This window comes from Protopterus annectens, chromosome 4.part0 (genome assembly GCF_019279795.1).
Source record: "Protopterus annectens isolate FY-2018-M chromosome 4.part0, PAN1.0, whole genome shotgun sequence".
In the NCBI taxonomy this organism is placed as follows: domain Eukaryota; kingdom Metazoa; phylum Chordata; order Ceratodontiformes; family Protopteridae; genus Protopterus; species Protopterus annectens.
Window position 1 is genome coordinate 736795917 of NC_056733.1, and position 27727 is coordinate 736823643.

At 41.2% G+C, this 27727-nt stretch overlaps 1 protein-coding gene across 1 annotated transcript in view; it reads left to right on the forward strand.

Moving 5' to 3' along the window:
* Nucleotides 1–27727, forward strand: part of LOC122799562 (thyroid adenoma-associated protein homolog) — a 672025-nt gene that overhangs the window by 264882 nt on the left and 379416 nt on the right. The window contains exons 15-18 of the mRNA XM_044068695.1: nt 7897–8063; nt 20402–20587; nt 21427–21575; nt 24192–24335. Coding sequence (XP_043924630.1) covers nt 7897–8063; nt 20402–20587; nt 21427–21575; nt 24192–24335 — 646 coding nt within the window. The remainder of the gene's footprint in view (nt 1–7896; nt 8064–20401; nt 20588–21426; nt 21576–24191; nt 24336–27727) is intronic.

Below are 27727 nucleotides of genomic sequence, written 5' to 3' on the forward strand. Positions count from 1 at the left end.
GTGTTATGGTACATCAGCAAGCAAGGGGAGGAGACTCGCTCCTATTCCAGTTGTTGGGAGGCTGTTAGAGTTTGGGAATGTTCTTTTACTGCTGATCACCTTCTCGCTGCAACCCATATCCTGGGACAAGCCAATTCCATAATAGACTGCTTAAGCATTTGCCACCTGATGCCTCCCAAGTGGTCATGCAGCCTAACAGTTGCCCAGTTATTCCAGCAATGCTGCATCCTCCTTTCATCCACGACCAACACAAGATACAAAAACTTCTTTTCCCTTACTGTTTGTTCAAGAGGTCACCCTAGATATGCATTCATCCGCAAGTGGCCCCTAGCTCTCCTTTACACTTTTCCCCATTTCCTCTCATTCCAAATTCCTGGAAAAGGTCAAGTTGTTGAAGGCCATATACATTCTAATAACTTCCTTTTGGCCCTGGAAAATATAGTTCCCCTTGCTTTGCTCATCTCCTGGACAAGCTTCTCTGTCTGAGAGCAGCCAGAGACGACTTTTGCACCTGTCTGACAAGCCTCACCTGGGCATACATTCCCTTTGTCTAACTGCAGATTTTTCATTTCCATTAATGGCCAGGGACTCTTCATTCGCAGAAAGTTTAGTCAGATCCTTATATCTGCTCAATGACCTGTTACAAGGAAGAGGTGTAAGAGTAAGTTGACTTGTTTCTCCATTTTGGGTTACTGTTATTTTATTTGTTACAGTTTGATGACTGGGATAGTCCACTGGGCCTGGAAGAGCCTGTTTTCAGTGGAGGCCCAAGTTGTTCTAATCCTATGTATTTTACAGTATTTTTCACATGTTTATAGTCATGGCTTCAGTTTCTCTATCAAAGTGCATTTGTATGCAGTTTGTAATTTCCAACAGGGGCACCAGCTCCTTTTCCTTAACATCTTGTCAAACCTTTCCAAATGGCACTTTCTTCCTACATCTATCCCTTAAGGTCATGTTACATTGATCCCAATCAACTACTCTACTGTTTGCTCCTGTGCCTCCCAAGTAACTAATTTCCTCAATACTTGTGAACTGTTCAGCAGTGTAAATCTGCATCCTTTCAAACCAACTGTCACTGCAGATCTAAAATCTGTTTTCTGGAGAGCTCAGTTCCTTATAACTGTTACTTCTGTAAGGAGAATCTTTAATATGTGGGGCTTGTCAATGCATCCTCCATATCTGATGTTCCACAAAGACAGATTCTAAGAGAACTAATCATTTACTCCTAAAGTTGCATCAGAGACATATTTAATGCAGACCACAAATTAAAAAGACTCCTGATTTATTTCTTACACAAGTAAGATATTTGGACTTAAAATCCTATAAGCTGACATGCCCAAATAACTCTTCAATTTGTGTGACATTCTGTTATGACAAATTTGTGTGACATTCTGTTATGACAAGTATTACAAGACTTTAGCACAGCCGAGGGCTCATTCTCTTAGAGCTATGGTCACTTCACTAACATTTTTCAGAAATGCATCTTTGGATGATATCTGTGCAGCAGCTCTTTGGACTTGGCCAAATACTTTTTCAAGACACTGCATGGTAGATGTAATCTCTAGATTCATGTCTTCCTTTAGTACCACCATAATTTCAGGCATTCTTCCTTGCAGAACCACCCAAAATGCTAACTTGAGACTCTGTCATCATGATAAAAGGAATGTAACTCCAATCTCAGCTATGAAAGTTACATATTTAGCATAATGATAGACATGGACTTGGCAGTTGCAGCTTCTATATGTGACACACTCTCCATCCCCCCCAGCCTAGACCTGACAGTTCTACCATTTAGTTTTTTGGAAACTTGGAATTTTGTGGCTTTAAGCTCTACATCACGTGGACTTCAAAAATCTGAATAGGGTCCTGAGCAGTGCAGCATTGTGGGTAAATGGGAGGGGCTTACTAGGCTGGGAAGGTTTCATCATTTGAGCTGACCGAGTCATGCTGATTTTGGTTCTAGCTGAAAAGAGGATAGAAGTGCCGATTCAGATTTGTCATTATGGTAAGTCTGTTAACTTTCATTTTTGCCATTGAAATGATAGGCCCTGATCAATGAGATATTCAGTCTTCTTGGGGAGTTGTAGCAGAGGGAGGATAGTAGTAGATACTAATGTAGGGAAAAATGATGGTAATACATAGAATATTGTACATATCCTAGAGTGAATTGTTCATCAATGAAGAATCTGAATATCTCCTTACCCAATGAGAGACCTGTACCACCAAACATCCATTAGAGATTATGGAAACCCATTTTAAACCCATCAACCAGTCCACATAATAGTCAACCTAAATAAAATAACTTTAAATAAGTATCTGCCTAACTATTAACTCGTTTTGCTGTAAGCAGCTTAATAATATTGTAACTAGTCACATTTTCTTCTGCTAATTGTTTAAAACCTTTTTTGTAATAACTCACATACTTGTTTGCCAATTGTTAATACTCTGTATAATTGAATTGCCTGAGGAGCTTTTTTTCTCTCCAGGTCTCTGCTTGTAAGATCCTGTAGCTGATTGTTACTAATACATTGTTTTCTAGTCCTGAGGAGCTTTTCTCCCTGGGTCTCTGCTGAAAATGAACCAAAAGCTCAGCCAGACTAACTCAGTTAACAAATGTAAAATAAATAAATAAATATAAATAAATAACCTTGTTTATGGATTAGTTATTTTATTTTGAGAGTCTAGCTTTTGAGCTGTATTTACTAATTATGATGGTGGTTAAACATTGTATTAAAGGACAGATGTTCAGAACCTGGTTTTTGACACACACGGTCAAACATACAAAAAACAGGAAAAAAAAGTTCCAGCAGTGGTGCTGCTGTGCTACTCACTGCATAAAGTGAAATCTCTGTTCCCCCAGAAATTGTAGCAACTTCTGAATTTAATAACAATAAATTAATGGGGTGGGATGCAGGAAACACAGTCCCTTCATGAAAATTGCTTGCCTCTACCACCAGCAATGGTTGTCTCGCAGTCTTTTGAGAGCAACCAAAAAAAAAAAAATGGAAAAACAGAAAATTAAGATTTTTCTTTTTTTTATAAAAAGCAGAAGTTAGGAAAGTGCTTTTATTCTATTTCATACTGATTTGCTAGTCTTGTACGAGTGCCGTTTTGACCACTTTAACTTGTAAAATGGTGCTTCTATCGACCATATTCAGTGACGTGTTCTACAGTCGGTGTTGACATTTTGCCTCTTTAGGATAAATTTTAATAGATTCCTGAACCGAGGCTTGAATGGAAGTGAAGGGCCATTATGAAAAGTGCAGCTTCGGCGTGAAGATAAAAAATGCTTTAAGCATGACTTAATCCACTTCTGAGTAGGAGGTGAGCACTCTTTGGCACTGCAAGCTGAATTTCTGTAGCTAGACTATTTGTTTCCTCTTCTTTTTCTCAAATTCCCATGGTACAAGATGTCATTTCGTTCATCATTTCCTTCTAGGTTCATCTACAGAGCTCTCCCACTATTCTGTGTGTTCCTTCCATAATGCTTTTCATTGTTCTTCTGTAAGAGACTGGGCTTTATCCTTGGCTTCTGTCTTTTTGGAACTTGTTGGCAGTCATTCAGGGATTGTGAGCCAAATCATGGATTGATTACTACTGCCTCATTGGTCTCTGCCAACTCCTCTACAGTGAAGTGGGCTAGTATAGGAATTTTCTTGTGTGGATGGGGACCTCACTTATTCTAAGTCCATCTTAAATACAGCATTTACTAGATGTTTATTAGTATTATTCCTGTAAATGTGATTCAGGTTGAAGTAGATATCCACCTATCTGTTTTGACTATATCATCAGCTTGTGTGTGGGCTCCTTCCACTTCAGTGATGGAAATTTAGGAATTGGTATGATTGTGGTTCCTATTCTTTTGTCATTTTAATCCTACTCCTGAATCTGTTATCCTCTTCTTCCTCAGCCTGTGCTGTTTTCTGCATCTGACGCTGTGGGCATTCGAGACACCAATGAAAATACCTGGTGTCCTCTACTTTCACAAGTTAGTCTGAAAGCTGGCACATATTCCCTTCTTTTTGTTCATCTTTATTGGGCTCCTCTTATATGTGCATACTGTCACATCAGCTTCTCATAGTCTGTCTTTCATAGTCTGTATTTTATATATGCTGAACCACATATCATATCCCAGTTGCTGCACAGTATGGCCCTTAATTTCTGTTATGCTACAGCATCCACTTCTCTATCTAGTAGTACAACAAGCAACTGCCTTTTTTATCCTATGGTTCATGTATTTAACAACATTACTTTCCACCATTTGTTTTGTCTTTTATCTTTGTCTGTAATTCAGAAACAGAATAATAGCTGTTCATAGGCTAGTCTGATATACGTACAGTATGTGACCAGACCTGCAAACCAACAGTTATTAAATTTACAAGAAAATACAGCTTCATCCTCATATGCTGCTGTGTTTGCATAACTGAGCGGCACCATCAGTGCAGTCTAACAGATGTGTTGCTTCTGTGTGGTAGAAATAGGCTATTTGTTCACCAGCCCCTGTGGTGCAATCTAACCTGCTACCACAACCACAACTACACACAGTCACTTCCCAAATTTGTGACCTCAGTACTTCCTCCATTTTGAGAAATCTGTCAGTTGGATCCTCCTTGTTGCAGTACATGGTAATGAGGTGTCCTCTGCATGCATAGGCTGTGAGCTGCAGATTTTTATGAAACTCTCTTGCCCTTGACTACAGAGGTCTGTGTAGAGATGCAGTCTGCAGTGGGATAGACTGAGGTATTTAGATGCTCCCCAGACTGTGTTCCACCCTTACCAAAAAAACAAAACATTCCCTGATATTGCTGTCATGACAGTAGGATACCACTTAAATACACACCATACTGACGCAACATTGGTGATCTCCCTGACAGTAGTGTGCTTAGTACAAAGTTGCACATTCATAAAGCTAATGTCTCTTCCTATCAGTTGAGTGATCAGTGTTCAGTGTTTATGAATTGCACTGCTGACATGAGTACAGACTAAACATAGCACAACCAGGATCACCACTGCCTTATGCAGCACTGCATTGTGGGCAGGATTACTGAATGTTGTTGCTCATGTAGCAGGACTGGTAATCAGTAGAATGGTATATGAAAACACTGTTCTGTTCAGAAAGAGTGCAGCACAATAGGATAAAACTTTTTTGTGGTCGTATTGCATTGTGCAGCCACTTGCACGGAGCACACATCCATTTGACCCCCTCCCCAGGATGGTGCTCATTTTAGAGACATTACATAACTATGTCAGTGCTGGTCTCTGTCAAGTAAGTTGTGGGAATCAAACCACACACCTGTACTTTGGTGTATTACATCTGATTAGACTGATTCCCCCCCTAGAAGCATCGTTAGTGCTATGAAAAGAAAACTGTCTTTGCACATCAGGAAATACACAACCAGCAATGCAGTTCTCAGTAGTGCAGACAAACCTGCTAGTGTAACCGTACTGTCCCTGCTCCCTGTCTGATCCCACATAGTGATCTGCTGAACTCCCACCTGTGGTATCTCTGGCAACACTAGATCTCTGATTCCCCATTAGCATAGTATAGTAATGATTCTAGCTCTGCAGTCATGCCTAATAAATGAGAATGTTTTCTGAATCACTGTGTAACATGATGGCAAAACAGTGCAGCAAGGAATGTTATCTTAATAAAGTGTGCCAGGCATGGTATATTTTATTAAGTAATTGTTCTCAGCTGCATTATTCTAATACTGTCATGCTATGGAATTTTTCAGCCTGCAGCACATGTGAACATAATATGACGCTGTTCACTATATGTGCTGGTGTACTGTTCATAGAACCTGCAGCACCTGTAAACATAATATGACACTGTTCACTGTATGTGCTGGTGTACTGTTCATAGAATCTGCAGCACCTGTGAACATAATATGACACTGTTCACTGTATGTGCTGGTGTACTGTTCATAGAATCTGCAGCACCTGTGAACATAATATGATGCTGTTCACTATATGTGCTGGTGTACTGTTCATAGAATCGGCAGCACCTGTGAACATAATATGACGCTGCTCACTATATGTACTGGTGTACTGTTCATAGAACCTGCAGCACCTGTGAACATAATATGACGCTGTTCACTATATGTGCTGGTGTACTGTTCATAGAACCTGCAGCACCTATGAACATAATATGAGGCTGTTCACTATCTGTGCTGGTGTACTGTTCATAGAACCTGCAGCACCTGTGAACATAATATGACGCTGTTCACTATATGTGCTGGTGTACTGTTCATAGAACCTGCAGCCCCTGTGAACATAATATGATGCTGTTCACTATATGTCCTGGTGTACTGTTCATAGAACCTGCAGCACCTGTGAACATAATATGACGCTATTCACTATATGTGCTGGTGTACTGTTCATAGAATCTGCAGCACCTGTGAACATAATATGACGCTGTTCACTTTGTGCTGGTGTACTGTTCATAGAGAATGCTACTCATCCATGTGCCGTCTGTCATTATCATGTTTTGACTGTAGGAATCACAGAAATGACAGGTGGTGTACTTAACATGGTGCACAGAATGAGTTTGTATAAATGCACATTCTTTGAGTAACATACCACATTTTTAATTATAGTTGTCTGTCTGATTTTTCCTTTTGTTTTGTATTCATACCCCTTGTGATTCCTTAACTACTTCACTTGTGATGTCCTTCTCTTCCGCATCCTACCTCCGATTTTCATTTAAAGGGACTTGAGTAAAGTTCAGCTTTCAACACTTTTCCCTCATCTACAGTTAGATGGAATTGTTTTCTCTTGGACAGTTTCTCATTGTCCCTTTGCAGTTATCCAGCAGCTATTTTTTGCATGTCTCTGTTTCTCATGCTGCCATTTTTTTTCTTTCAACACGTGCCTTCCTTTCTGGCTCCTCCGTCTCCACTGGTCAGTACCAAAGTAGGACGGCAAACTGAAAACAGTAAACCAAATGGGGCTCAGAGCTAAAACAAGAAGGCTGAAATGGAATTATTAAATCAGTATCCCCTTTCCTCCAATGTGTAGCGACCGTGAAGCTGTGTATTATGTAGCACAGTGTAGGAAACTCATCCCCCATTATGTGGGATATGGGAGTGACAAAATTCTTCATATAAAAAATGATTTAAAGAGTCCATATCGTCTTTCTTCTTCCACTTTCAAGTACATTTGCAGTCTTTGCTTTTGAGGTGATTGTGGTTGCAAATCTCTTCTTACTTTACATTTCCTTGACTGTTTTATTTGCTAGATCATTGGCCTGTACATTCCTAATCACATGGGATCTATCCATTTGTTTTTTTATAAAACTTATTTTATCAGGACTCGATAGGATTTGAATTGCTGTGTGTCGGGCCTCGAATGTTATGTACTCATCCAAATTAAATTGCCACTTGTCCAACTAAACTCATTTTATGACACTTTCACAGTACATCAGATACTTCATCATCTCTCATGTTTTTCTTCATTAACCAGGAGGAGGTAACATGCATGTATGACTAGTTTATTTCAAGCCACTGGAAAGAAAATATTTTCTTAGAGTGAGTCGATTTCTGTTAGTGTTTTTTTTCTGAAAATGTTAAGTGCAACTGTATTCATCATTTTTCACATATGTTTAAATCTTGCCCACACAATGATTTCTTTTGTAACCTGTTGACCTGCAGTGAACAAATCATGTGTGATAGAGACTGAGGCAAAAGCATGCTGCTCCGAGATCCTGGACATCAGTGATACTGTGTCACAGGTAGAAGTTTAAGTCTTGTGCAACAACTATAGAAATGTATTCAGTGTGTAAGAAGTCAATTCATTGTCAACTTTTGTGCACTTCATGTTGCAGCTTTTTTTGTGGGGGGGGGGGTGTAATTGTTGGGATTGCCTCATTATTTTGTTTCCTACTTTTATTTGCAGATTTGATGACTGCATCCTTAGAAAGGTTCTTGCAGAAGGGGAACACTTTCATGAAACACCTTGCATGGCTGTAAGTTTTATTGCTTACCTTCTTCGTGAGCTACAGGACCAGTTTAATGTAGCCCGTGGAGATCTTTTGCAGGCCGCAGGTGCAAAGGGACTACACGGTAAGTTGGCTGGATCAGAAGAAGAGGGACAACAGCTATATTTACAGTACGTATTACATATTTTAGGTACTGTCTTGATTATGCATTTGTGCCCCCAATCTCATGCTGAAAAGTGTCCTTTGAGCAGTTCGCCTCTCCAGCTTACAAACAAACAAAAGTGACAAGCTGCAGTTCTGATTCTTAGGAAACTGTGATTGTTGCCATATCATACAGCCTAGCTGGAGTAGTTATTTTGTAGTACATTACCCTTCTGGATAAGCTGATACTTTGCAGAAACACTTAAGTAACACAGACCACCTGGCACGTTAATTATTTTCCTGCCTAAGCAACATCCATTTCTAAAGATGCATCAAGACCTTGATAGTGCCCTTTTCAGGATATGGCTGTAGGCCGTTGTAACATTGACCATGCTGTTCATTTCTGTTTGGTCCCTTGAGTTTCCAAATTATGTTTATCAGTCTATCCTCTAGCACTACTCAGGAACTGGACCTAATCATGAGTGCAACATATTTAAATGCCTTTTTATGTTTTTTTCTCTCACAGATTCTTCTTTTGCCAGGATATTTGTCCACCCTGTACTCTATGCTTTATTTTCATTTTTTTTTATTAATTGATTGTTTTTCTTTTTGGCACCATGCTGTCTGTTGATCACCAGCTTCCGATGATCCATTGGCCGAATTCACTCCTTATGTGAAATAACTGTTCCCAGACTATTCAATCCCTGTGAAGTGAGAGACAATCCTGGAGCCCTTATACCTGTAGCTAGTAGGGCATTTTTAGCTGTTTGACCCATCTCCACCACCCTGTAGTCATGGCCTGGGCTTCTGCATCACTGTGGACAGACTGCCTGTGCCTCTCATATGGAAGTATGCTGGACATGCCACTGTCTTACTGAGTTGGGTGGACCCACCGGTTTCCCTCCCCAGAGCCTGTTCTCAGAGGAATGGGGTAGATCACTCTCCTGAAGCATCAGATCGCCAAAGGGTGAGGAGCCTTCACAACCCTCTCTCCCATGTGAATGACCTGATGTAGGTTGCCTATGTCTTGTTTACCCTTCCCTAGCTCTTTCAGCTTCCCAGGCCACTGATTGATCTGGGGTGTCTTGATCACAGTCATGGCTTTATCTCTCTGTGCCGTAGATCCGGGGTTTACTCTGTACTTTATTAATCACAGCACAGAAGCATACCCTTCTGGAACAAAAAGCCAAAATAATGGAAGGCAAGGAACACTAATAAAATCCAAATGTTTAATGAGGTGTAAGTGCTTTTGTAATGTTCCACATTACTTCATCAGACACAAATGATGACACTAAAACAAACTTAAATATACCATGCTGTTAACAATACACCAATCATAAAACACAAAAATCCCGCCAAAACTATCATTGGTTAAAACTAATTAACAATAATACAGCCCTTAAAAAGACTTGAACATTTATAAAAGTCAAGAGCTCATTTTAACTTCTTATCATTTAACACTGGCTTAAGGGGAACACAGTTATTTACCCCTGATCCATGATGTGCCCCCAATCGTAAAATCCATTGAAGTTTTGCATTTTCAGTGTTATTTACAATATCTCCCATTCTAATATTCTCTAACTGAATGCGCAGCACCTGGAATGAAAAAGGATGTGTATCCCCTGTTGAAAGGATGTGTTTTGCTAGGTTACTGTAATCATGTCCCTTCCTAATGCAATAAATATGATCTCTAATCGTTTCCCTAAGGTGACGGTTAGTCTTTCCTACATAAAATTTAAAACATACGACGCAATGGGTAACACATACAACATAGTGAGTATTACAATCTGCCCTAACCCTTAACTGCCATGAATACTTGGTGTCAGGATACCTAAAAAAAATCTGGATTCATCTATAAAATCACAAAGCATACAAGTTCCACATTTGCGTTTGCCTGCTTCTAAAGAGTCCATGGGACGATGTATCCTGGGATAACAAAGCTGCTGTTTTAAATTCTTTCTATTTTTATAAATAAATCTAGGTCGTGTACCCACAAGTTCACAGATCTTGTCATCCACCATCAAAATATGCCAATTCCTGTTAATTATATTCCTGATCCTGTCCACATCTTGAGTACAGGATAACACTACAGGAATGCATTGGTCAGCGTACTGGTTCTCTCTTAGGTCTGCTCATAGGTTCATACTAGGCTATCTGCCCTAGGGCATTTATAAGCCTAGCCAGAATGTGTTTGGCTTTCGCCACCCATTTTAAATTTATTTTGCTATGCCCTTTTTCGAGGTTAGTATACTGTGCCTCTGTCTAACAGTGACACAGAAGTGATACCCGGGGTAAACCTACGATCTCCCATCCACTCATCAAGATTCCTCTTGAAGAGAGTCAATGAGGGACTCTGCCTAACCTGGACTGGGATTTTATTCCAGAGTGAAGGGAGCCTCTGGGTTATGAGTCTGTCCGTCCAGCATGTCCTATTTATTTCAGTGCTGAGGTTCAAGTCTCTCGAGCGCATAGCTCGATGGGATTTGGATTTTCTGAGGTGCAGCATGTCCATTAATTCCGGGTTGGACATGGCTTTATACGTCAGGCACAGATCGCCTCTGAACAGGCGGTATGCCACTGAGTAAAGCTGGAGTTTCTTTAACCGGGCAGCATATGGCATCTGTTTGATCCCTTTGATCCTCTTGGTGAGGTACTTTTGGGGTCTTTCCAGTTGCTGCAGGTGTCTGGTAAGGTACATCCCAAAAGGGGCATTGTACTCAATTATGGGCCTGATGAGGGATGAGTAAAGAGGCACGATGACCTCCCTGATCTAGATGTGAATCCCTTCATGATTAGGTGGGCTATATAAAATGTTTTTCTAACCACTTTGGCCACGTGGTTGTCAAATGAGAGATTGCTATCAACTTGGGTCCCCAGGTTCCTAATTACTTCTTCTGTACTTAATGGATTACCACCTATGTGGTAATTTGTGGGCACTTTGTTTTTGCCAAAGGGGATGACTATACACTTTTTGGCATTTAGCTTGAGGCCATGGCTCTGGCACCAGTTGTCTGTTTCTATGAGGCCCTTTTGGAGGATGCTTGTGTCGGCTGGAGAGTCGATTATGGCGCCCAGTTTGCAGTCATTTGCGAACTTGGTCAGCCACAGTCCTTCCGTGTTGGTCTGTACCTCCAAGAAATATATACCGAACAAGAGAGGTCCCAGGACTGAGCCTTGTGGGACACCACTTGTAACTGGTTTGGCGTTTGACATGGCTCCAGCAATTCTAACCATGTGGGTTCTGTCCTTGAGCCAGTTTGCAATCCATCTAGTGACATAGGTGTTTATATTTAAGGTGGTGAGCTTATCTATAATGCCCGAGTGGGGTATTGTATCGAAGGCTTTTGCGAGGTCCAGGTAGGCTGTGTGGACCACCTTCCCCTCGCCAATGGCCTTTGTGACTGTTTCAAAGAAATCAACCATGTTTAAGAGGCAGGATCTGCCCTTAACAAAGCTGAACTGGGTAGGATCCAGTGTCTGTAGGTCCCCAATATCTTTATTTATGAGGTCCATGATGATCCTTTCCATAGCTTTGCAGACCAAGCTAGTCAGGCTTATGGGGCGATAGTTTCCAGGATCCGTTGAGGCACCACCTTTTTGGAGAGGGACCACTGTTGCTGTACTCCACTCTTTGGGCACATATCCTGTAGTAAGGCTGAGATTGAACAGTAGTTTTATGTTTGGGTTTAGCTCTTCTTGGAGTTCATGTAGGACGCAGCCCGGGACACCGTCTGGTCCCATTGATGCTGTGTTTTTTGCTTTGGAGAGGGCGGCTCTTACCTGAGCATCTGAGATGTCAGGGGGGGCAGCATTCTGCTGGGAAAGATATTTGCCCTTTTGGTGGGGAGGGGGGGTAGAAGTTTGCGCTGAACCTGTCAGCTAGGATGTTGGCAATGTCTGTGGGTTCAGTGTATTTTTTGTCATTTTGGACTAATTCTGAGCATATCTGGGAATTACCACCCAGGTTCCTAACATAACTAAAGAAAGCCTTGTGATTATCCTTAGTGTCCTGTGCAATTTTTCTCTCGAAGCTGGCCTTAGACAATTTTATGAGTGCCCGTAGTTTTTTGCTAATACTGATCAGTGATGCCATCCCTTTTGGGATTTTGCTCTATCATTTAGTAGCTTCCTCCTTCTATTGTATAGTTTGTTTATGGCTGGGGTCCACCAGACAGGACGTCTGCCTTTGGAGGATTGGGTCTTGGTTTTATTTGGGATCGCATGATTCATGCATTCCTGAAGGTGTTCATAGAATGCGTTTATAAAGGATTCTGCAGTCTGGGCTGTATTTTCCACAGGCCTGGGGGCTTTGAAGGATTCCACCTCTGTTTTGAGGAGTGTGAAATTTGCTTTAGAGAAGTTTTTCACTGTGGTTTTCTGGGCAGGGGGTGGGGTCGGGATGTGAATATCCAGTGAGATTAGTTTATGGTCTGATCTTACCAGTGAGGGATACACTTCTGGTCTGGAGCATAGAGTCCCCATGTTGGTGATGATCAGTTCCAGTATGTTTTCCCCTCTTGTGGGAGTGGTAACAAGTTGTTCCATAGCATTTGAGTTTATAAATTCTAGGAACCTTTGGGCTAGGGTGTTGGAGCTAGAGTAATGCTCCCAGTCTATGTTTGGGTAGTTGAAGTCTCCCAATATAATGGTGTTTGGAGAGACCTTCATATTTTCCAGTGTTCTCAGAAAGGCCGAGTGGGGTTCCTGGGTTTGGGAGGGTGGTCTGTAGCAGGCTATAAACTGGAAGGCAGTTTTACCCATTGTTAGTTGCACATGGATAGTCTCTGATGTTTCGTGCTTTGCCACCAACCTGGAGGTGTGGGTATCTTTGATGAATATGATACTCCCCCTCCTTTTGTGGTTTGGTCCAAGTTTTGGGGCTGAAAAGCATGGTATGAGGTATAACCTGGTAGTGCTGGGTGCTATCGGGAGCCCTGAACCAGGTTTCTGTTACTGCACAGATATCGATGTTCTCCATGCTAAGGAGAGTTTCGAGTGCGTGCATCTTGAGGTTTAGACTTCTGGCGTTGAGTAGCATTACTCTTAGTTTCTTATCCCTTGTGATACCTATGGAGGTAGGTTTGTCTTTTGAGCCTTGCCTAAAAAAGGCACTATGGGGGTAGCAAGAGTCTTTGCCAATATCCGAAAGCCTAGGGGTGACAGGTGCAAGCCATCCCTAGCAAAGCATAGTGGCTTGTCGAGCATATCATCCCATGCTGACAGGCATTGGATCCCCTTTGAATGACACCAGTACTTAAGCCAATTGTTGAAATTGATCATCTTGTCTTCATATTGGGGCATCATTCTTGGTGAGGGTAAGATGCTACTCAAGGTCAGGGTCATACCGGCCTGGGCTACATGCTCAGAGAGCTCCTTTATGTCTCTTTTCATGTAGACCAGGGAGGTACGTCTCAGGTCATTCACACCAGCATGGACAATGACTGAGTCATATTTGTACTTGCCTTGGAGTGACCTGAGTGCTTGTGTTATGTAGCGGATCCTAGCGCCCAACAGGCTGCTCACAGTGACCCTCTCCTTGTTCAGCCTGGTGAGCGGGACGTCAGTGTGCCTGACAATAGAGTCACCTATTGCAAGTGTATCAGGTGTGTTGTTTAGTCTTTAGGGCTGTGACTGTTCGGCACACTGGCTTTGTGAGATATGTGTTGCACGTGTTTTGTTTTGGGGTAGCGGTTGCTTGGGTGTCTGCTTTGGAGGTCTCTGCTGCTTAGGCAGATCTTTATTTAGAGCCTCCAAGTATGTTTTTGTGTGATTATGTGTTTGGTTTGCTGTCGTGGTAGGTCTATGTGAGACTGGAATTGTAGTGAGTGTGGTTTCCTTCTCCTCCTGACTGGTTATGCCAGTACTGAGTTGAGAGAGCTTAGCCTCCAGTTTGGCTATATGGTTGCATCTCTCACTTGTGTTGGAGTTTGTTGGGAGGAGGAGAGGGTTGTCTGTGTACATGAGGCAGTTGTAACATTGCCTCAAGTTTCCCAGATTCACCAGCTGGACCGGAGAGGAGATTGACAACTGACCTTTGGACATGCTAGAATAATATTGGGAATTCCTTAATAATTGAAAAGAAGGGCCAGTGGGGAGTGAGGGTGTAGTGCTTTTAATTTTTAGTGCTGACTTATATAATTGCTTTAGCGAGCAAGTGCCAGGTAACTTAAGTGCAATGTGTTTCAGGTAACTTAAATGCAAAAACGACAAACAGTAACTTTCTTTCAAGTGAAACAAGGAAATAAGTACAGTAACCAATGCAGATATCACTAGTGATCCACAGAAGCGTTGAGAAGCCGCTTAATAGGTGGAATTAGCGTTCCAGGGAAATAACAAGCAAACAAACAACAAGCATATAAACAAAGCTAGATTCAGCAGGCCTGGATATAGTCTATGCTACAGCAAACAAGGTGTACCAATTTCAGTAAGATACAGTTCAAATATTCAGGCACTATAAACCTTTAACCAGAAATTCCCAGCTCAGAAGGGCAGAGTCCAGCCTCTTCTCCCACAAGAGTGCAAACCACGAACCTTCTTAATGTAAAATAACTGGCCTGAAGCCCAAGTGCTTAAACCAGAACTAATACACTTTAAGAATAACAGACACTGGGCTCTCAGTCAGCAGTTCCCAACTTAGAAGGATAAAAGCTACCTGTCCTGCCACCACAGTGCATGCCACAAACCTTCCTAATGTAAAACAACTGGTCTGAAGCCCAAGTGCTTAATCCAAAAGACTTAGAATGATAGCTACACTTTAATCAAGTTACTACCAAGCAGTAATAAATACAATTGAATACTTTAGAGAATGCCTGGATTAGTGCTCAAGTTACACAAACAAAGCTAGATCCAGCAGGCCCGAATCCAGTCTATGCTACAGCAAACAAGGCGCACCAACTTCAGTAAGAAGCAGTTCAGATATGCATGCACTATAAGCCTTTAACCAGAAATTCCCAGCTCAGAAGGGCAGAGTCCAGCCTCTCCTCCCACAAGAGTGCAGACCACGAACCCTCTTAATGTAAAATAACTGGCCTGAAAGCCCAAGTGCTTAAACCAGAATTAATGCACTTTTAGAATAACAGACACTGAGCCCTCAATCAGCAGTTCCCAACCTAGAAGAATGTAAGCTACCTGTTCTGCCACTACAGTGCAGACCACAAACCCTCTCAGTGCAAAACAACTGGTCCGAAGCCCAAGTGTTTAAACCAAAAGGCTTAGAATGAGTTACACTAAGCAGTAATAAATACAATTGAGTAATTTTAAGATGATGCAAAAGTAAAATAAAGTAGGTAGAAACACAAGTACAGTAAAAGCAGATGAATTTTTTTTTTTTCTGAACAAGTGCTGAGATCAAAGAAACAGATTTGAGTGCTGAAACTAGAAAACTGGCTAGTTATAAGAAAAAAAAACTAAGCTAGAAGGCTTCCCTCCAACACAGAAGGGCTTGGGGGCTCAGAAGCCTACAAATAGTCTATACCACTTAACAGGAAAGGCAGGAAACAAGCTTAACTTTTTTTTTTTTTCTGTTTCCCAGATGCTCTCATTGTACACAGTAGGAGTGCCTGAAATCAGAATATGATCTCACTGCACTCAGTTGAGTGAGCAAATGAGATGGGCCCAGAAGGAGTATCCAAACACAAATTTACAACAGGGGCGGGCAGTTTCAAGGCCACTAAGATTAACACCAAAACAAAAACAGGGAGGGTGGGTGGGACTAACTGAAGAGCAGAGTCAAAACTTCCAGTTCAGTTAATATTCCTGCAACACAGAGTTAAAATCAATTTAAATACTGTATTTTTTTGAAAAAAAAAAGTTCAGATAAAGGTATTTAAATTCTCTTATACGTCCAGTTGAATACAGCAAGTTCTTAGCCGGCCAAAGCTGAGGCTTTTAAGCAGAAAATATTTCGCACTGTACCACTTAAATAGGCAAGGACAGGAAATCAAAGAATGTGGCTACCCCCACACCTGTAATTACTAGCAAATAACAAAATTCAGCAAACACTGACTAACTTCCAGTTCAGTTAATATTCCTGCAACACACAGTTAAAATCAATTTAAATACTGTATTTTTTAAATAGGCAAGGACAGGAAATCAAAGAATGTGGCTACCCCACACCTGTAATTACTAGCAAATAACAAAATTCAGCAAACACTGACTAACTTCCAGTTCAGTTAATATTCCTGCAACACACAGTTAAAATCAATTTAAATACTGTATTTTTTGAAAAAAAAAGTGCAGATAAAGGTACTTAAATTCTCTTATACGTCCAGTTGAATACAGCAAGTTCTTAGCCGGCCAAAGCTGAAGTTTTTAAGAATGGTCTACCCCGTCCTTCCCTTTCACCTCTTACCTTTGTGTATGCTTGTGCTATCTCTTTTGGACTGTAATGAATGCATTTTCCAGGTGGTCTAATTCATTAATAATATCAGAGTCCTCACAGGACAGGCATGATATCCTTAATGCCTGACCTTCCACTATATTAGTAAAAATATGTGGCAGGTGCATACTATCCCTATAAAGGAATGAAGCTCAATAACCGTCCTTTCTGTGTAGCCTGGCAGATAGACCCTCTCCCGTTTTCATAATAGTCACATCCAAGAAGTCAATGCATACAGCCAATTTATTTAGAGTAAAGTTAAGAAAGTGATTACTATTGTTCAAGATATTAACAAACTCTAAAAGACCATTCTCATTACCTCTCCAACCTTTAAAAAGGTCATCAGCAAATCGTCGATAAAAATGAACTGGAGAATTACCTCCTTGATGGACATGACGATGCTGTTCCTGATTTCATCATTACTAAATTTGCATAAGAATTGACACAGCTAGTGCCATGGCTACCCCTGCTGTTTGCCAGTAACAGGTGTTATTAAACAGGAAAATACTGTGCTCACATACCAATTCCAAGAGCATACAGATAAAATCAACCTGTTGTGTCCCATGCTTACCATACCTGGCCAAACATGCCTTGACCATAGCAATCCCCTCTTGATTAGGGATGCATGTGAACAAGGATACTACATCTAAGGTCACTAATAGGTCAAATTCTTCTTTCTTAGGTCCTGTAGTTGCCTTATACAAATCACTTAAAAAGTGGTCCGCATCCTTGAGCACAACCAGACATTCATACAAGACCATCCTAAGTTGTTTGTCTAAATACACTGAAATAGGCTCAGTGAGCCATCCTGCACCAGCTACTATCAGTCTAAATTTAGGTCTGGTAGGATTCTTATGTATTTTGGGAAGTCTGTGCATTTGAGGAGTAAGTGGTTTGTCAACTGAAAAAAATTCAAACAACTCCCTGCTAATAAGGCCTAGACACATACTTTCATGAAGTGTATTAATAATCTGGTTCAGCATGGTCTGTACAATACTCTAAAAAAACAGCCTTATAAACATTCAAGTCAGATAATATGCATTGCATATCTAACTAGTAATAATCAGAGTCCAGTATCACTACGAGTCAGGCCTTATCAGAAGGACAGATCATTATACTATTGTTTCTTTGCATACTACGGATGGCTAGCTGTTCATCTCTAGATAAATTATTATGCAACCTCCGTTTCTCATAATTGTAGCCATCATATAAATCCTTTTCACAGGCTTGTATGAATACTTCTATACCGAAAGATAAACTAGGTACAAATACACTAGGTTTTAAAACACAAAGCCTTATTGGTCTCACTATTATTAAACAGCTTTTTCAATGCAACATTGCGAGTGAACAGATGCAATTGAATCAGTGAATCACTGAAATCGGATTTAATATAGGGTATAAAAGTCAAACCTTTAGATAATAAAGTACATTCTGCCTCAGTTAACACATTTTGAAATATTCCACGCTACTCCTGTCCGTTGAAACCCCACATCTTCTTTAGCGTTCCAGTCTGAGAGGACGATGGTGGTGCTTTCCTTTTCTGTCCTCCTTGTTGCATCCCTTGGTCGAACGACCTCTTTCTCTGGTTCCGAATTGGTAGAGGGAAAGTTGGAAAAACCTGCTCCTTTTGCACTTGCATGATTTTCCATCTTACTACTGGTACCGGATCTCCAACTAGAGAGGAGGAGCTGGAACCAGCTACAGGTGGAGGTTCCACCAGTGGAGTGGAATAAACAGAAGAGGGTGGTTCCAGAGACGTGACATTTGAATATAATGATGGGTTGGATGGCTGGCCCTCTGCATTCGATGAATTGGACAGCTCCTCTGGTTCAGTACTCTGACTGGTCTCCATTTTATCAAGGGCAGTACGATTTTTAGGCCAAGTGAAAATATGTTGATGTGAGAAATCAAACACATCTCTTGCTAGTTTCTTCCTTTTCAGTTGCAGCATTTTTTTCTCACAACTCAAAACCTTTTCAATTAACTTATTTAAATAGATGTCTGCCTGCTCCTTGCCAACAGCATTCACAAGTTCACATTGCTGTTGGACAATTTTGCCATTCATTTCAGTTTCCATTGACTGAAAAAAGTCAGTGAGGAGTTTAAGGTATGCTTCACTAGTCCCTAGGTTGATTTTTTGCCATTCAGCCAAAAGCATTGGGTAGGTATTCCCATATGTGGGCATATTCAAGACTCTGAGCCCTCTGGGAACAACGTTCTTACTCAAGCAGGCTTCCAAGTGATAACGCTGATACTGAAGCCTCTTGAATTTAAATATGTCATTCTCCATATTTCTTTTCAACTCACGGACTCTAGAATCTGAGTTGCAGTTGCATAGCATGTTGTCATCAGGAGCATTCAGCAACTCAGCCACTAGCAGCAGTGGATTCTGTTGCTCAGCCATAAAATCATGTAGTTTAGTACTCATAGGCACACCATGTAAACGATACATCTCTCCATCTGTAGCATTGACATTGCCTTCCGCCATACTCACAGTTCAAAAAAGTTCAAAAGTAATAGTCCCCCAAAGAATGAGAGTAATGCCATGAATCAATAAAATTAACAAAAAGCCAAAATAACGGAAGGCAAGAAGCATTAATAAAATCCAAACGTTTAATGAAGTGTAAGCGCTTTTGTAATGTTCCACATTACTTCATCAGACACAAATGAAGACATTAAAAACAAACTTAAATATACCATGCTATTAACAATACACCAATCACAAAACACAAAAATACCTCTAAAAACTATCATTGGTTAAAACTAAGTAACAATAATACAGCCTTTAAATAGACATGAACATTTATAAAAGTCAAAATCTCATTTTAACTTCGTATCCTTTAACACTGGCTTAAGGGGAACACAGTTATTTACCCCTGATCCACGATTTGCCCCCAGTCGTAAAATCCATTGAAGTTCTGCGTTTTCAGTGTTATTCACAATATCTCCCATTCTAATATTCTCTAACTGAATGTGCAGGACCTGGAATAAAAAAGTATGTGTATCCCCTGTTGAAAGGATGTGTTTTGCTAGGTTACTGTAATCATGTCCCTTCCTAATGCAATAAATATGATCTCTAATCGTTTCCCTAAGGCGACGGTTAGTCTTTCCTACAGAAAATTTAAAACATACGACGCAATGGGTAACACATACAACATAGTGAGTATTACAATCTGCCCTAACCCTTAACTGCCATGAATACTTGGTGTCAGGGTGCCTAAAAAAAATCTGGATTCATTATAAAATCACAAAACATACAAGTTACACATTTGCGTTTGCCTGCTTCTAAAGAGTCCATGGGACGATGTATCCTGGGACAACAAAGCTGCTGTTTTAAATTCTTTCTATTTTTATGAATAAATCTAGGTCGTGTACCCACAGGTTCACAGATCTTGTCATCCACCATTAAAATATGCCAATTCCTTCATTTACATTTACTTCACTGTAACCAGGTAGAATGTGCAGCTTCTAAATATGTTTTGCTTAGACTATGCTGATACCTGTGAAGACAGTTTTTTGTTTGACTAGACTGTTTTGATTAGAATCCCATAGTAAATCCACAAATTACAGAACATGTCATTTCTGGAAAATGTGAAGTTGATTGCTGTTGTTTCAATTTGGTATTTTTCAATATCTAGGGAAGATGAATGAACACACTGGAGAGTGTGTACTCCTTGAGGAAGTAATGTCTATCTTTTAGTTGCAGTATGGGGACTACATACGACTGTCTGCATATTGTATTGCAAATTATGAAATTGTTTATTATTTCATTACACTGTACTTGTGTTCCCATGTGAGAGAGAAGCGTATGTTCACTCTTTACAGTCTGGTGTGGCTGGAAAGGGACCATGTTTCACAGACATGGAAGAACAAACTATAAGAAAATTGCAGTCAAATGACGTTTTGTTTTTTCTTCTTGTGCTAACAGTATGCCTTTCTTCCAGGTGTGCTTACATCTCTGCGCAGGTGTCTGATTGAAGCTCCAGAGGTGGCTATTTCAATGCAGAAGACAGAACTTAGAAACAGATGGCAGGAGCAACTTGGCTATTTGGTGATGTTAGTGCAGGAGCTCAGCACTTTCCTCCTTGGCATTTTATATGGCACACAGGACACTGACTCTCAGCAGCATGGTGTGTATAGTGACAGATCATGTGGTGAGGTATTCCATGTGCATTTAGCGACTTTAGACAAACTGCACGTGTGTAAATAACTGGCACTTGAATAGTCACAAGAGCTGCAGAGGGCATTCTTAGTGAAATATTTTTATACCTTTTTATTGTTATGATTTTTATTTTCCCCTAAATGTTAGGGTTACCTGATTTCACAGAACTGTCCCTTTCATCTGATTCCATGGTCCTTTGGTGTCATTGCTACTGCATTTCCTCAGGTTGCCACTAGGTGGTGATTAAATGTAGTACTTGTCTGTGTTCCCATTCGTGGACCACAGATAAGCAATAATCGAGCACCTATTTGCTAATTGGCTGAGGTGTGAAGCATTTATCTCATCAGTGTACTAGGTGATGTTAGTATATGTCAGTGACTTGATGGTGTTCTGGTAGCACAGGTCATGATAATACTGTCCATTTAAATTCGGAATCAGGAATGCCTGTGCTACCCCTAAGTAGAGAGAATGGAGGCAAAATCATGGAATTAACAGTAAAGCTATGATCAGATACTTTTACAAGATACATGATATTCATCATGTATTATGGCCAACAGATTAAAAAAAGTGGTGAACTTGCACTGCTGACAGCCTTCAGTACTTGCATCCTCATCCTTGTAAAAAAAAAAATATTCCTGTTACAGTTTGCCATTGTCTCACCCAGGGGGATTGTGTAATATTCTGAACTTGCAGTTAGTGTTGGCTACCTTCCAGCGCTTGTGTGATGCTCATCTCCTTAACATAGTAAACTTTGAATAGTTCAGCTTTCTGTGACTGGATTCCTAACATCCAGCTTTTATTTTTCAGAAGTTGCTCCATCATTTGCAGAAATGGGTAATGCTATCCAAAATCTTATTGCACAGGGAAAGGGTTTGGCACAATCTGACTGTGAAGATTCAGTGCTTCTGTCAGAGGAGCACAGCCTTATACTCACATGCTGCTGGGTCTCAATTAAGGTAAATGATCAGTTATTTTATGCTGTACTTTCAGTTGCACATTGTCTAATAGCTAACTCTTACTTCAGGATTCCCTCTGCAGTAACATCTGTCCTGTGCCACTTTAAATATGTTGAGTTGTATGCATTGCGAAATGCACCTCCTTTTTCTACCCTTATTATTCCTGCAGCAGAGGCAAACGGTGTGTGCAGCCTATGGGTCTTCAGTTGTTCCCAGCAGCTTGTACTGCTCATATCTTCTTATTTGGAAAGTTCCCTCATTTGATACCTAAGAATGTTCATGGGTCAGGACCACCGTGAACATTTTATTTCACCTGTGACAAGGGCGTGATCTCGACTGGATATTATCATTGTCAATTTTTCAGCTTACGATCTGGTGATTTCAGAAAAAAGAAGTCCAAGGTCTTTGGCAAGCTTTAATTTGGCAGTGATGTCAGTGATCCATCTTAAATACTGACTAGAGGTTCAGCTAAGGATCCAAAGTAGGAATAGTATATAGAAAAGATAAAGGACTTGTAGATCATACCTGAGGCCTTCCTTCAAAGTCCATCACCTCATTCGATCGCATTTGTTATTCATCCATGAGGAATGTTATTCTGCAGTGCAAAGTCATTGGCCAGATTCTCATAGGTTCATAGGTAGGTACTAGGCTATTGGCCCTATGGCCTATACAAGCCTAGCCAAAAGGTACCCTGGCTTTCGCCACCCAAGAAAATTATTTTCCTGTGGCCCTGTCAAGCAGAACCACAGAAGTGATCCCCGGGGTGAATTTCCTATTACCCATCCAATCATCAAGATTTTTCTTGAAGAGTGCTAATGAGGAGCTCTGTTTGACATAGATAGGTAGTCTGTTCCAGAGTATGGGAAGTCTCTGGGACAGAAATGTATCCCTCCAGCATGTTCTGTTTGTTGTGGTGACAAGGTTTAGGTCCCTAGAGAGTGTAGCTCGGAGGGATTGGGATTTCTTTAAGTGGAGCATGTCCAACAGCTCCAGTTGTTGTAGATGTCTTGTGAGGTACATACCAAAAGGGGTGTTATACTTTATAATGGGTCTAATGAGTGATGAGTTGAGGGGAACAATGACCTCTTTTTTTCTGGACGAGAAACCTTTTGTGATGAGGTGTGCCACGTAGAAGGATTTCCTGACCACTTTGCCGATGTGATTATCAAAGGAGAGACTACTGTCCACCTGTGTCCCAAGGTCTCGTATCATACTTTCAGTGTTAAGTAGACTACCGCCTATGTGGTAGTTCATGGGTACAGAAATTTTACCAAAGGGGATGACCGTGCACTTTTTGGCATTGAGCTTGAGACCATGTCTTTGACACCAGGCATCTGTCTCAGTGAGACCCTTTTTTAGGATGTCCACATCGTTAGGAGTTTCAGTTATGGCTCCTAGTTTGCAGTCATCTGCGAATTTAGTTAGCCAAAGACCTTCTGTGTTATCCTGTACTTCAGAGAAGTAGATACCAAACAGGAGAGGACCCAGGACTGAACCCTGTGGTACTCCACTTGCCACTGGTCTGAAGTCTGATTTGGAGTCTGCTACTTTCACAGTGTGGGTTCTTTCAGTAAGTCAGTTGGCAACCCATCTAGTGACATAGGGATTTATACCTAGTTTAGTGAGTTTATCTATAATTCCAGAGTGGGGGATGGGGTTGAACGCCTTGGCGAGATCTAGATAGGCTGTGTGAACCACCTTACCCTCATCTATGGCTTTGGTGACTACTTCAGAGAAGTATATCAGGTTTAGGAGACATAATCTGCCTTTAACAAACCCAAACTGTGTGGGGTCCAGGGTTTGGAGATCTCCATTGTCTTTGTTTATGAGTTCCATGATGATACGTTCCATGGCCTTGCAGACGAGGCTCGTCAGGCTAATGGGGCAGTAGTTCCCGGGGTCTGTTGTGGCCCCTCCTTTGTGGAGTGGGATAACTGTTGCGGTGCGCCATTCAATGGGCACAAAGCCTGAGGTGAGGCTATGATTGAACATGGTACTGAGGTGGGGTGCCAGTTCATTCTGTAGTTCATGTAGAAGACAGCCTATCTTTGCTCACACACATTGTAAAGCAGAGAGCCATCTTCCTTGCACTTTTTTGTAAGAATGAAATCCACAAATATATTCTGCCTCTCATAATTTGCCTAGATTGGTGGAGGTTGCAGTGCTGAGAAAGAAGTGTTTCAGTGAGTCTTAGGATATGTTTACATATGTAAATATTTGGCCTGGAGGACCAGATCTCTTGCCTCCCTCAAGTGATGGCTGAGTTGGTCCTTACAGGTCGTCCTCTGTCTGTGGTTGGTTCCTTTGTTTTCCAAATTGATTTATTTGCATAAGCTAGCAATGCCTTTAACAATGACTATGTTAAGCATATGATAGTGCATGCAGTATGAAAGGATGTCAATGTTTAAATAACATGAATGATATATTGTACATTGTAACTATGAGTAAGTTACTTAACTTTCATATATTTGAGTTACAGAGAGGATGAATGTGAGGCCATACTGTTTTCTATTAAACCATAGATTTGACTGCATCTATTAGTCTCAATTGCCTGTGATTGAGTGGCTAGTTAATTGTATAACTGATTACTGTATTTGATGTGTCTTCCTGTATAAGGAAATTGGGGTGCTGATGGGTACCTTAGTTGAAAAGGTACTCTTGCTTGAACCAGTGGAAAGTGCGCCACCACTGATGGTGATAGAAGATTTGAAGACAACAGCTACTGTTTTCAAAGACGTAATGCTGAAATGCCGACATTGGGTGAGTTTTGTTTTATAAATTAAAAAAAACTGTTTGCCTTCATGTACATAGTTATTTATTATATTTGTTGGTTGGGAAAGTGTGGCTGAGTGCAAGACTCCATTTTAGTGGTAGGCCAGCTAGAAAAGTTCCAGTCATACACACAAACTATCAACAGTCAAAATAAAACACCTGATACGGATCTTGTAAACATACAGATGCAGGTAACAACAGCAATTTAAGATATCGTACAAAATGTTACTCAATATAAACAGTATTTTATGTATAGTTTAAACAGTGAGTGTCAAGTGTTGGCAGAGGATTTAGATAGCTATGACTTTAGTAGGAATTTGACAAGGCTTGTGACGGTGGTCCAGTTTTACTGAGAGAGGGATGGAATTCAGTAGTTGGAGAACAGTGTCACCAGCTGCATTTTTGGATTTCATGATGAGTAGGAAGAGTTTTTTTGTAGACCGTAAGGGTCTAATGGGGAAGTATTGTTGGATGAGAGTGAAGAGAGTTGGACAGTTTGTGGGTTTTTAAGTGAGATTATGAATTGTGACAAGTTGGGGATAGGATAGGCAGTGAGGTAGTCCAAGCCAGTTCAGTTCTCTAAGGGTTATACAGTGATGCATACTATGTTGATGGCTAGTTGAGAATTTGGCTTCCTGTGTTTTCATCGAAGCAGGCAAAGAATCATCAGCATCAGAACATCAAAGCAAAGATAATTATTGACGCAAGTTGGTGTCATAGAGCACTTGTTGTAGCAGGCTAAGAAAGTTGCTGAGTTGCTTGTTGGTCTAGTGGTTAGTGCCCTAGCTTGGGAGCTAAGATATTGGTGGTTCAGTTCTCCCTAGCTTCCTTATTTTTTTTTTAATATCATACACGCCAAATCTGAAGGTAATGCTACTCGATGCTAGAAGTCTAAACCTCAAAATGCACTCTCGAGGCACTGCTAAAAATGGAGAACATTGATATCTGTGCAGTAACTGAGACCTGGTTCAAGGCTCCAGAGAGCACCCCTGCAATACCAGGCTACAACTCTTAGCACACTTTTCAGCCGCCAAACCAAGACCGAAACACTAAAGGTGGATTAGTGTCCGTATTAACTAAGGATATTCACACCTCCAAGCTAGTTGCCCAACACAATGCATATGAAATTCTCCAAGTGCAACTTACACTAGGTAAGACTGCAATCCAAGTTGCAGCTTGTTACAGATCCCCCACCATGCCCCAAGATTCTCACTACACCTTTCTAAACATACTGGAAAATATTAAGATACAACCAAACACTCTAATACTGGGTGATTTCAACTACCCTGCCATTAAGTGGGAAAACTACTCAGATACCAACACCTTTTCCCACTGTTCTTGGAATTCATAAATTCCAGTGCCCTGGATCAACTAATCCATTGTCCCACTAGGGGCTCCAATATCCTAGACCTGGTCATTACCAACATGGGAGATAGATGCTCCGCACCAGTGGTCACCCCCTCATTGGTCAGGTCTGCCATAAGCTAATCACCCTTGACATCCACATCCCCCCCCCCAGTAAGGAAATCTCCTTAAAAACTTCTCCAAAGCCAACTTCATGTTACTCAAGTCAGAAGTGACAAACTTCATGACACCCATGCAGACTGGAGCTGACAGTTCGACTGCTGAATCCTACACTAAGGCACTGTACGAGCACATCCACTCGTGCATGAATTGTGCCATCCCAGATAGAACCAAGACGCTGTCCTCCAAAAAAAGGAAGCCAATCTGGTGGACCCCTGCCATAAACAAACTTTACAACAGAAGGAAGAAATTGTTGCAGAAAAGAGGAAAATCCCAGGATGCAAAAAACTCCCTTACCAGCCTCATTAAGAAGCTGAAAGCCCTCATAAAATCCTCCAAAGCTAGTTACGAAAATAAAATTGCCAAAGATTCCAAAGACAACCACAAGGCATTCTATAGTTATGTCAAGAATCTAAATGCCAATGCTCAGATCTGCTGTGAGCTACAACAGAATGGCATTAAATATTCTCATCCCAAGGACATTGCCAATATCCTGGCAGATCGCTTTAGTGCCAACTTCACCCCCTAAAGGGCCCATCTCAATACCAAAAGATTGCCATATTCTGGTAATCATGGCCACACAGGTAGAAACTGCACTCTCCAAAGCTAAGAATACAGTATTCATGGGACCAGATGACATCCCGGGCTGTGTGCTACATGAACTACAAAATGAACCCGCACCTCACCTAAGCACAGCTATAGTTATCCCACTCCACAAGGGGGGATCCACCTTGGATCCCGGGAACTACCGTCCCATCAGTCTGACGAGCCTGATCTGCAAGGTCATAGAATGCATTATCATGGAACTTATAAACAAAGACATTGGCAACCTTCAAACACTGGACCCCATCCAGTTTGGGTTCGTGAAGGGCTGATCATGTCTCCTGAACCTGATTGACTTCTTCGAATCAATCTCCAGAGCTGTGGACGAGGGTGAGGCGGTCCACACAGCCTATCTGGACCTCGGCAAGGCCTTCAAACCATCCCCCACTCTGGAATCATAGATAAACTTACTAAGTTGGGCATAAATCCCCACATCACTCGATGGGTTGCCAACTGGCTTACTGACAGAACCCAGACTGTAAAAGTAGCCGAATCCAAATCCAGCTCCAGATGTTACAAGTGGAGTACCATCAGGGTTCAGTCCTGGGACCGCTCTTGTTTGGCATCTACTTCTCTGAAGTACAGGCCAACATTAAAAGACTCTGGCTAACAAAGTTCGCAGATGACTGCAAACTGGGAGCCATTATTGAATCCCCAAATGATGTGGATATTCTATAAAAGGGCCTTACAGAAACAGATGCTTGGTGCCAGAGCCATGTGCTCAAACCTAATGCCAAGAAATGTATAGTTATCCCCTTTGGGAAAAAACATGTACCCATGAATTACCACATAGGTGGCAGTACACTAAACACTGAAAGTGTGATGAGAGACTTAGGGACACAGGTGGACAGTGCTCTCACCTTTGATAACCACATCGCCACAACAGTCAGGAAATCCTTCTGTGTGGCAGACCTCATCATTAAGGGCTTTTCATCCAGAAAAAAGGAGGTCATTGTCACACTGTACTCATCCCTCATTAGACCCATTATAGAGTACAATGCCCCGTTTGGTATGTACCTTACAAGACATCTGCAACAGCTGGAAAGGCCGCAGAAATACCTCACTAAAAGAATCACAGGCCTAAGGCAGATGCCATATGCTGACCATCTAAAAACACTCCAGCTATACTCTTTGGCATATCATCTATTCAGAGGCGATCTCTGCTTAACATACAAGGCCATGTCAAACCCGGAGCAGTTGGACATGCTCCACTTAAAGAAATCCTAATCCCTCAGGGCCACATGCTCCAGAGA